The 12,155-nt window shown below is 43.4% G+C and overlaps 1 protein-coding gene across 6 annotated transcripts in view; it reads left to right on the plus strand.

The window, feature by feature from the left end:
* Positions 1–12,155, plus strand: part of ATP13A2 (ATPase cation transporting 13A2) — a 650,312-nt gene that overhangs the window by 472,980 nt on the left and 165,177 nt on the right. For all 6 annotated transcript variants that reach the window (XM_085608574.1, XM_085608571.1, XM_085608572.1 and 3 more), the window contains 4 exons: positions 3,424–3,490; positions 4,018–4,149; positions 6,078–6,245; positions 7,814–7,924. In XM_085608574.1, coding sequence (XP_085464700.1) covers positions 3,424–3,490; positions 4,018–4,149; positions 6,078–6,245; positions 7,814–7,924 — 478 coding nt within the window. The remainder of the gene's footprint in view (positions 1–3,423; positions 3,491–4,017; positions 4,150–6,077; positions 6,246–7,813; positions 7,925–12,155) is intronic.

The following is a 12,155-nucleotide window of genomic DNA, read 5'->3' on the forward strand; positions in this document are numbered from 1 at the left end:
CAAGGAAAATGTGTGCAGTGGACATACAAACTACATGGTTCATTGCAATGTCACAGGCACTAATCAGCCACTGTGACTGATTCCAGTGGGAGGAAATGGAAAACCTACTGCAGCACCTGGTTGAACAATATCTAAAACCTGGATGTGAAAATTGTGGCCCGGGAAAAATAATTTCTGATGCAGACAGCTTTGTTTTTGGATTCAGCAGATAAACCATGCGACCACATAGACACTAGCATCACCCTCACAGCATCATACTTGGTTCTATACAGGGCCGGCTCTAGGGCGGTGCGACCGGTGCCACCGCACCGGGTGCATACTTTGCCTGGGGGCGCCTGTTTGCTACTTTATATTGTTTATTAAAGCACACGCTGCCGCGTTCCTAGTCTCCGGCAATTTTAAGCCAATAATAAAAATGTCACGTTAACTCCGGTGAATAATGTTCTTCCCGGAGAGAGACGATAGTTTTGTCTAGTGGAAGTTTTTACTGCTGGAAGTGTTGATTCCTCATGAGGTAGTGCAGAGGGTTAATATGCCTGCTGCAAAGAACGTGTACCATGCAAATCACAAAGTGACTATAACCTAAATTGGTCAGTGGGTTACTGCTTTCGTCAGAGACTTCCTTTTGTTACTTTCAGTTTACAAGTTAAACCCCTAATATAAAACAGTGAGACACTAACTGTCAAAGGCCGGAAATGCAGACGTCAAGTATAGATTAGAGCATATTAATTTGTTTCCCTAGGCTTTCATTATCCTAATGTTTCACAAAGGGTTCATTTGGGTAGAAATCATTTCTGATTATAAAGAGAACCCCCCAACCATGGTGTTACCGTTTGAAATTCTGAGTTTGTGCTCCTCCAGACCAAGCCCCCCTAAACTATATTGCCTACCAGTATGGATGACATATAAATCCTTCCCCTTGTAGTCCTCCATCTTATGTAACTTTTCCTATAGATTGATGGTCACATATATGATTGATTTTCTCTCTAATGTGTGCGCAATGTAAAGTGCTCTGACACTATAAAACGAAATAAATGTATCTGAGAGAGAGTGGTTATGAAGACAGTTAAAGGGTGGTAGTGCGGGAATCCATTGCGGAGGTAGTCATTGAAGGGGAGTGGAGCGCTAAAAATCATTGTCGCACAGGGCGCCACCAGTGCTAAAGATGGCCCTGGTTCCATATGGGGTTCTATCCAGAAATACAGTAATGCCTTCAAGATGTGCCTTTCAGTGATGAGCATTTGCTTGGCATACCTGTCGTTGAGGCTTTGGGTGAACCTTTAAAGGCATATATTTTCATTTTTCAAGTGCCTGGAAGACGTTCTTTGTCTTGCAGGATACATTAATTCTGACTGTGCCTTCTAGTTAGGGATTAGCTCACTGGCCTTCGTACGCAGAGGAATAGAACAATTAGGATATATGTCCCTTTTGACCTTATATCATTGAATTTTAGGCCTACAGTTTTGAGCAGCAGTGTGCAGGGCCCAAAATCTGGAATGTTTTAGGTTCTCTTTTTAAGATGTATAGCATTTTACTTAATTGAATACATGGTCTGTAATACCTAAATTATGCTGAATCCAGTATTCACTCAACGAAGCCACTTTGACAAATTACCAGCTGCTCTAAGTGGAGCGCAGCACAAGTTCAGTCACGTGGTATTTTTCAAAATAGAACCTGACCAAGGCATGGCTAGCAGTGGGGCCTAAATTTTAAAATGAGAAAAAAGGGCCAGAATCAGTGCTTAATTTGAGCCGTTGGTTTCCGGTGCTCAGCACCAGACCTTAATCATCAACACCGGGGCTTTTCACGAGCACCAGTTAAGGACACATTCTTATTTGGTAGGCACAAGGAGATTACGTGATTTGCCCAGAATCACAGGATGTTGAGCCGACGACGAGTCTCGAACCTGGTTCCCCAGCTCCAAAGATAGCAGCTCTGGCCATTATGCCACATCCTTTCCCCACTTTCATGGTCAGTAGTTGGTTCTATTTTAGGTGACCCTAACAGGAGAAATGGGCTGTTGCAAACTTGCTCCTGACAAGAGCCGCAGCACTTATTATTTTTTTTTTACAAATTAACCATTGGCCAGAATGCGTTGATTTTGATGAGGGAATGTAGCTATCAAACCTAGTTTCAAAATAACTGCTATCTCTTGTTCCCTGCCTACATTTTTCTGCTGTATTTTACAGTATTTTCAACCTTACTGTCACATGTTGTCATAAGCAAGCTTGGCTGCCTTCTCTGATTTAGTGCAAGGCAGCACTTAAGTGCATGTTTGCCTTGTGTGATTTGTTGCAAGAAGAGTCCTTAAATGCATAGTTGCCTGGTATGGTTTGGTGTCAACTGGGATTAAAAATTATGTGCTTTTATAATTTTTTTTACATCAGTAAAGTTTTCCAAAGTTTAGCTGTCTATGGAGAGAAGGCGGCACCAATCTGTAGTTTCCGGAACTGAGGATGACTACCAGTAAGGTCACTTAGATCTGAGATTTTACTTTTATTGGTAGGTTTGGCGAGTTTGTTGCATGGGGGAGGTGAGGGAAGGACACACTATTGAGTGCATAATGCACAGAACCTTGAAAATGCTCTCCTGGCTACTGGGAGCCTGTGCTATGCATGCAGAGCAGTAGAGATGTGGTCTCGAGTTGGATACTGGAATACCAATCAGCCCCTTAAATCCTGGATCACCTTGCGATATACAACCCATTAATACACAGGACAGAAGACCGTAGATCTCGTCCCAGTAAATACGCATACCCTGGAACACCTGTCACGCCCTGTAAGGTCACCTATTTTGACTGCAATACTCTCTCTTTGCATCCATTTTGTCTTAATTTGTATTTCAGACAGATTGTTGGGGCTTTAACAAATATTTGCAGAGGAACTCATCTTGGCAAAGTGACACATACCCCAACATAACTTTGAGTTGAATTCAAAGTGTCCTCATCACAAGATCTTATCGTCAAGATAGCTGATTATAGGTTTCACAAAACAATCCTGTGTTTTTCTGGTCTGTTCAGGAAATCAGCGGGTGTGTTCTTAGTTTGCATGGGAAGCCCTAGGGAAGTGCAAATGCCATACTGCAGGAGGAAAAAGGTTGCATTTAGCAGGTAGCAACTGTCGCAAGCAGAGTCAGTGGTCTGCTTCGAACATCTAATCCTTGGATTGAAGTTTGTTTCAGTTACTGCATTTTAATTGGCTCACAGTCACTGTTGATTCGTAAATTGCAACCTCCTTTTCACAGGATGTCATCAAAATGTGTGTGTTGATTATGATTGCCAAAAGGAAGTCGTTTTGCTGAAGGAAATTACTAAATGACTATATTGTTGTCTTCACCTGTTTGGTCTTTAAGGAGACTGAATAAATATGTTTGTGGCACTTTTTCTTTTAACCTAATTCTGACACTCGTGATTGAACTCCACAGCAAAGTGTGACTCTCAGGAACATGGTGAAGTTGTCCATCACAGTGAGGGTCCGCCTGGCGTCCGGGGGTGAGTATAAAATTCATTAAGGCACGAAGAAAGTCTTGGGTTATATGGTTACTTTTGGCATGAAGTTTACATTGCTTGTTTACCCATTAGACCCGGTGGGTTGTAGGTCACCAATGTTGAGAAATTCTGTGCTTTATGTTAACCCTAGCCAAGGAATCCCATCTTCCCCTTATCTGAATAAAACCCTCTCTTTTTGTCCCCAGGCCCAGGAATCCTATGTTCCTTTGGCCCATGAATCCCTTTTCCTCTTTCCCCTGCAGCCAAGGAATCACCTTCCATCGATACCCAATGGTGCAGATATCCCAAGGCCTTTGCTCATGAATGCCCTTAGATCCCTGTGGCATTTGTCCTTTCAGTCGGTCACAAGTATACACAACCCGTCTTCTTTGGTTTAGGAGTTCTCTGTCAACTGGCTGATAGGAAAATGTATTTTACCCTATTTCTGGTGTTTCTGGTTCATCCTTGTGGTCCGGTCGTGGTATTAATAAAGGTTTTTAAAACAACCTACTGACTCAATTCTTTTGCAGAGGAAGCAATGGTGAGCTCTGCTGACCTGGTGCCTGGTGACTGCCTCCTCCTGCCCCTGGATGCCATCGTACTACCTTGTGATGCCGCTCTGCTGTCTGGGGAGTGCATGGTGAATGAGAGCATGCTCACAGGTGAGTGAAGTAAAGAGCTCATTAGTGACTGAGTCTCATTCTGACCAGTGATTGGTTTAACACAGAATATGCTAGTAGTGTGCTCATATGTGATGGGCTGAGCACTCACTGGTGATGGAGGAAAAACATTCACATAAGAGGGGCTAGGGGGCCCATAGGAGTGGTTGAGGCATAGTGTCTAGAGGAGGAGAAAGAGCAGGGACCAGTAACCACAATTGAGGGGAAATTGTGATCCAAGATGAGCGGAAAGAGGGCTGCCTGGTAAGGGCAGGGAGTGGTGATAAGAGGGGTGATACGGAGACAGTGTAACATTTGAGGGGGACAAAGAACGTACTAATGGGAGAAGCGATTAGGACTGCTAACTGAATGATAATGGAAAGTGTGCCATTAGGTGAAGGAATGCTGATTAACATGGAAAATAAAATGTGCAAACACTTGAAAGAGAATAAAATCAGTGATAAAACTTGAGATAGTTGGACAGTAGCAACAGATCAAGTGTAGAAAGAGCAGAACTTCTCAGAAAGCATCAACATCTTACATGTACAGATAGTGCTGACAAAATGCGCTCTAGAGAATATTGCATAAGTGAGAGTAAGTGGGCATTGATGAAGTTCTTAACCAGATAAAGCAGGAGAAAAGTCTTTCAAGGTGTAACGCTCTATGGAAAGTTGCAAGCCACCCCAAAGAAAAAAGTAACAAACCAGAATGAAAATAATTGTTAGTCAGGCTGTAGGGAACAGCAAGCCCAAACACTCTGCGCCTTGAAGGAGAATGGCAGCTGAGTGTGTGTGTGTGGGGGGGGGGGGAGAAATAATCCCTATGCATCACAAAATGTACTTGTTAGTGAAAGGGAACCACAAAAATCATTACTGGTGTCATTACTTTGCGTCGCTAGACAAAGCAACTGGGTGACGCTCTGAAGGGTAAATCCACTTGTGTGCGCTGACCGCTATCTTCACCAGGCCGGCAGTGAGTGCTGTAAAGGCAACAGCGTTTCAGATAGAAACAGAATCCAGACTGGAAAACTTGGAAAATATTACAGGCCAGATTGACCCACTATGAAAAATTCTTGGATCCAGAAGGAGACTTCATCAAAACAGCACTGCACGTAGCTCTAATCTGAGACAAGAATCAGGGTTGGATCCTCTAGTAACAGGACAATTTCTGTGACACTGGAACAAGATGCAAAAATAACTGACCAGAGTGAGATTGTGTCTAATGACGAGACCCACACTGCTGAATAAAGAGCAGAATAAGAGCACGCATGTCTAGAGGCAAGAACACTAAGGTGCTGAAAAGCAAGAGTCTGATTGTGAAGAGATGGTGTAGACGTTCCTGAGGCTAGATGTCAAAGGGGTGAACAGTACAGTTTGGTCCAGGAGTGCACATAAAGCTCCCAGAAAGAGCAAGAGAGATACGTTTTCTATCCTTCAGCACACAAGTGAATACAGAAACATAGTAATATGGCAGATTGCTTCAGTCAAGCAATCAGCCTCTGATGGCAGGGACATGTCCTAGAGAGGGCAAAGATTTGGGAATCACAGAAGAAAAGTGGTGGTGGCTACCAAAGAAAAGAGCACACCGAAGAAAGGACAGGTGAGGAGATGTGAAAGAAGTCCATTCCCCTTATGCCGCTTTCAAACTTAATTTGGAGAAGTAGAGGTCAGCCTAAAGTTTGGAACTGTAAACCCTTGCGTCATTTTTTCACTGATCCATCTTCTATAAAGCTGCATTGTTTCAAGACTGACCCATGAGGCATCTGTCGGAGGAGGATAGAGTGACTACAGATTTGGGCAATAATGCGAGATAAAGAGTACTAACCTATGAGAGCAGTAGTCCTTGGATGCGAGGGATAGTGTGAGCCCAAGTAAACAACTAATTAGGTCTTCTGGTGCTATGATTTAATTACTTCACAATTTTCTTTCTAGGAGAAAGTGTCCCTGAAATGAAGATACCGTTACCTGGTGGTACTGACGCTGCAGATGTGCTGTACTCCCCTGATCAGCACAAGAGACACACTCTTTTCTGTGGTACCCATATCATTCAGGCCAAAGCCTACTTGGACAAAGAGGTGATCGCGATAGTAACTCGCACAGGTAATACCAGCCTTCAAACATCACTTCCTGGTTGGTGTTGGGGTTTGCATGGCAGAATATCATTGTCAGAAATATCGTCTTACATGAATGATGCCGCCTAAATTTAGTGTGCAAAAATATCAGCCCATCGACTAGATTTTTGTAAACTATATTTTGGACTGCTTTATGCCGGTGATGTTCTGACAGCGATATTCTGGTATCATATCATAATGGGTAAATCAATGTTGGTGATGGATTACTATTATGTTTTAACCTCCACCTCCACTCAACAATGTGATATTTGAACTTCTTTGTGTTGTGTTTGTGGGTGGTAGGGATATAGTCCAGGTCCGGTCATAGTTCACAAGGGTGTGGGGGAAAGCCCTTCATAGTTAAAGAGCTTCCTGGGATTATTTGATGTGTGTAAATCTGTCTAGTGTCTAGAGGCTTTGCAAGCACATGCGTTTCGAGGCTTTTGGGACATTTCCCATATCAAAAAGGCTGGATTGAATAAACCTACAATTTGATGGTTGTGTGCAATATTAGCCAAAATATCGCAATGTTTTATTGTGCTGCAGTATTTCTCAGCCACCCACAGATATGGTGCTTTTAGTTTACCATTCCATGGCAGTTTGGCTAGACAGTATTCCCACACTCTGCCACTGAATGAGAAATTACACTAAGGCTTATCGCCAGTGCCCGCGTTGAATTTCCACCCTCTGCCAAAGTGAAGAACGAAACTTGAGATTGTTGTCCATGCCCCTCATTGTGGCTGCCAGCAGCACACTTTTTGTACCTGCAGAACTTTCCAGTCATATACCATTCTCTGCTCTCCCAAATATAACTTAGACTTTGCCTATCCAATACCTCTAGAGCTAGCTAGCCAAGATAACATGCCAATCCAGGTAATGGAGCTGTTGTCAGGGGTATTCTTTTAACCTGCGGATTAATCTGCCCTCCACCTCCAACACAAACTGGTTGCAAATCTGTAGTCTATACCTCCTAAGCTAACACTTCACGTCAAAGCTCTTTCCTCATAACCATTTCGCTATTTTGCACTCTGTACTGTGCCACTGATCTGCCCTGCTCTATCCTCCACTCAGCCTCCAGTCACTTTCCTTATTGACTCATCAGTCCCTAATTTTGTTTATTTATGTATAAAGTTGCATATAGCGCGAACATGACCCAAACGGGTATCAGAGCACTTTACAGGTGTTTTTACAAAGTTGTTCTGTGGGCTTTGTTGCTATGTTACAGCCATCTGACCCGGTATCATAGTCCAGGTTATTTTACTCTCTACACCAATTCCACTGGCAGCATGGATACTATAATCAACCCTAACATGCTTTCAGGCTGATACTACTACCAGTATGCTCCAGAATCTGAGGTTGCGCAGTGGCAGACTAGGATGATAAAGTCACTACAACGAAACCTCACTCATTTGATGATTCCCGGGACAGGCCTATATTCCACTGGGATGGTACTAGATTTCTTCTAGGCTAATGCAAGTTATCTTTGCCTTTCACTCAGAGGCTGTTGTGTTAGTGTCTCATCTGTGTTTTTTGTTTTGTTTGATTTTTCTAAACCAGGTTTCTGCACAGCTAAGGGTGATCTGATCAGCTCCATCCTGTACCCGCAGCCAGTGGGCTTCAAATTCTACACAGACTCCATCAGATTTGTGCTATTCCTGGCTATATTGGGTAAGACAGAGACAAATTGGCAATATGCCTGATAAGGTTCCTTGCATGGGCTGCTATATGCATATCTCTGGGAACAAGGAGCCCCCCTGTCTTGGGACAGTGCTAAAATTAGTGATGGATGCAAAACCCTGGTTTTATTTAGTCTGCTCTCTTTCCTAACCACCTTTGTACAGTTTGTGATTTTAACTATTCACTCCCCTACACCAGACTAGTTTGGCCCTGTGTCAGTATCATTTAAATACAGGTGTTTGTTTACTCTCCAAACACCAGCACAAAGGCTGTGTCTTGATTCCTTATCAACTTCACTGGTTATCTTTTCATGGGTCTCACCCACTCCAGTGTGAGACTGATCTAAGGACCCCCCGGCTTTACTTGGGTTTCCACACCTTAAAGCGCGGTATATTCCATGGGTGCCCACTGCTGCCTTTGTAGTTATTTGGATCTATGCCTTCTCCACTGCAGGTGGTGCTGTTGGGGTCCAACCACTTTCACCTTGAATTGTTCCATAGATTTCCCACAATTGTCATGCCATTTTTAAGTTACTCATGCCGAAGGGCTTAAAGCCTCCTCGTGCTTATTCAATAGACTTTTCTTCATTTTGACCTCTGTCCTCTCATCTGGTCTACCTTTAGTAATTCAGCCAGAACTGGTTTTAAGGTAAAGAAACCAGTCCCTACGAATGCATTTAGCATAATGAAAGTGAGTGCTCTAGGAAGCCTCAACTATTGTTCCATTGCCAGGAAAGTGTGGCAAACAATCTTGTACTGTTCATGGACGCGGCTGCACAGAGGTCTCCCAGTAAATAGACCAAATGTCCTGTGTAGAGGCTCCATCACCTCTGCGTCTGTGGAGGTTAGCTGTTCTCACTCATGTGATAAATTTCCAAAGAAGATTTCAGCCTCTCAATGGAAAAGCAAGTTCAACACATAGAGCTAAACTTGCAGTTGATAAATCTTGACCTCCAATGCCTTATTTAATATATACTCTAATATAGTCCTCATTTTTCAGCTTCACATTTTCATCAAGTACTTGCATTGAGAACGGTCCTGCATGGACATATTTTGCCCCCTGTTCCCTTTCCTAAATCCACACATGTTCATTAGGAGTGTTCAAAGTTGCAAAACTTGCAACTTCGTAGATTTGTTTGAGTTTTGTTTTTAAAAACTCTTCAGGCTTTCCAAAGTGACAAGCTTATGTGGTTTAAAAGATAAAAACAGAGATAGCTGGCAGGATCTGTGGGCCATTGCAGCTCTGACAAACGTTCCTTTGCCTCAAGGAGCTGCCAGGGCAGTGGGTACTATGCTGTCCCACGCGTGTGCCCTTTCTTGTTCTCTGGGCCCCTCCATCCCCAATGGCAAAGTCCAGGCACCAGCCTCTACTTTCTTTCCCCATCCTCACAAGGCTACAATGACTGCCTGGTCCACATCTTGGAGAAGGAAATCCTCAGGGTGAGACAGGCCAGGGGGTTTTACTGCAACTATTCTGTGAACTTCAGCCATTTCCCAAAGGCCAGAGTTTGCAACCACCTGCTCACAAACATTTATATAATAAACATGTTGTCCTACCCTAAATGTTAATTCATCATTACTGAATACCCACTACATTTTTTAAATAGCTGCCATCATTTCCAGGATGGCTCTGTCATGCTAACAATTACTGACTTGATTCCAGTTAGTAGCTGTACCAGAAAAGGCCACAGTATGTCAGGAATGGCCATCATTATCACACACAGGCTCTCGCTGTCTCTCCCTTCCTCCCTTTATTTTAACCCCTCTCCCCCATGAACTCACCCTTGGGGACATGCACATGTGCATACATGCATGCCAGCATTGTCCGCTCGCCTGCTTACAGTCCAAGCTTAATCATTGCATCTGCTTCTCCATGACACTGTGCTGTTCTAGTGGGGGTTGACGCCATGGTGTTAGGTGCTTCTGGGGAGCCTTTTCCAGCCAGGTACCCCTGGATCCCTAAGGTAACTGTTTTGTTGAATATTGAGGCTGGTGAGTGCTGGTAATGGCAGCAGGGACAAATAGCGACAGAGTGATGTCCATTATTCCCAGGACCCCGTCTCCTCCTCTGATTGGATGACTGTTGCTGTCTGTTAGACTCAGTCATGCAGTGAGGGAAGTTGATACAGATGTAAGAAGCTTTTCCAACAGTGAAGTTGTGAACAATTCAATTCAATTCAAAAGAGTCTTTATTACGATTATTCATCTTAAAAGACATATATATACAGATAAAACAGTGTGAAATCCCACGACCATAATTTGAATATCATAGTATCTAATAGTCTTACACAACCAATACAATACTTTAAAAATTTTAAAATAGCCATTAAAATTACTTCTAAAAAAAAAAAAAAAATCTACAAGCTAATATAGTCCACCATTTCTTTCACGAATAGCCCAAGACCAGCTAAGGAATTTGGCTACCCCTATAATAATTATTTCATTATCACCATTTTTCAATAACCTTTTGGCAGTCAGAGCAGAGGTCGTACCAAGAGTTCTGCTCAGGGGTTTAAGCCACATACTTCTAGCTGAGTGATAGGCAGGACAAACATAGAGGAGGTGGCTTACACTTTCTATACAATTAGGGCAAAATGGACACCTATCTCCCTTACCAGTTTTCCATTTACTGGTAAATTCCCTAAGTGGGAGCGTTTCTACCCGAAACTGATGGTCTCTAGGTTTCGTAATTAGGTCCCAATAAGATTCGAGGGATGGTTCATCTTTTAAATCCCAGAAGTCTCTAGTCAATGGAGAGCCTACCAGAGTAGAGTATCTCCTAAATTTTACTAAACTCCAGTATGCTGCTCTAAATTCCGATTTGGTTGGGAAATCAGCCGCCTCCGGGGATACCCACAAATCCCTCATCCCCATATCAGTAAGTAGGGTTTTGATAGTTTTTAACCATATGATCTTGTTTGAGTGGTCCAACCCCCTTACTTCAGACAGGGCCTTTGCGAATTGTTGTAGTTCGGGAGTAGACCATAGCCTTCTCCAGAAGAACAACATTCTGAGCTGTGCAATATCCTCAATGGGATTGCAACCAAGATCGAACAGAAGAGGGATTTGTGGAGTTGAACATGGGAGACCCACAATTGATCTTAAAAATTTATTTTGGGCCAGAACTAAGTCGGACAGATTACTACAACCCCAGATCTCAGCACCATATAAAATAGCAGGGACTATTTTCAGGGAGTACAGCTTAACAGCTGGAGCCACTGGCTTAGTTTGGGAGAGCCTATGCTCCCTCAAAAGGGCTCCTGCTAACTGTGAATGTTTCAATGCTAGGAGCTTCACCTGAGGAGTCCAGCTCAACTTTTCTCCAAGGGTAATGCCTAGATAAGTAAAGACTTTGGCCTGCTCCAAGAGCTTCCCACACATAAAAACTCTTGCCGAGACAGCACCAGCCCCATGGAGTACCATAAATTTTGTTTTCTCCACATTAACCTCTAGCTCATGTTCGCTGCAAAACACCTCAAAGCGAGATAGGGCCTGCTGCAAACCCTGCCGCGTTTTGGATAATATCAGGGTGTCGTCAGCGAACATGAGCAGGGGCACCCTTTGGCCAGCCAACTTTGGAGCATCAGTGGGATAGTTATCGAAATACTGTACAACCCCATTTATAAATAGGGAAAACAGGGTTGGGGCCAGGACGCACCCCTGGCGAACTCCTTTCTCTGCTTTAAATCTTTCAGTGACCTCTCCTGGTTTCCCCCAACGAACCTGAGCATAATTGGAGCTGTGAAGCTTGATCACAAAATCCACTAGTTCCTTAGGCATCCCTAACCCTAATAAAACATCCCAAAGTTTAGGTCTGGGGACAAGATCAAATGCAGATTTTAGGTCCACAAATGCTGCAAAGATTAGCTCCTTACCCAAAAGGACCTCCTTCCAATAAAGTAAAACGAACCTAAAAACCTGGTCCAGTGTTCCCATGTGAGCCCGAACCCTACTTGTAGATTAGATAATATATTCTCTTCATCCATCCAACTTTGGATCCTTCCTAGGATGACACAGGCAATGATCTTTTGCAAGGCATCAATAAGGCTGATTGGCCTATAACTGCCCTGTGCGGAGCGATCCCCCTTTTTAAAAATCGGGATTATTTCCGCACCGGACCAAGAATTGGGAAATGGAGTTCCCCCCGCCAATGAGTTAATCAGATTCTTTATGTAAGGGACCCAAAGATCACCATCCTGTCTAAATAGGTCCGCTGGAATACA

The sequence above is a fragment of the Triturus cristatus genome, chromosome 1_2 (assembly GCF_964204655.1).
Source record: "Triturus cristatus chromosome 1_2, aTriCri1.1, whole genome shotgun sequence".
Taxonomy (NCBI): domain Eukaryota; kingdom Metazoa; phylum Chordata; class Amphibia; order Caudata; family Salamandridae; genus Triturus; species Triturus cristatus.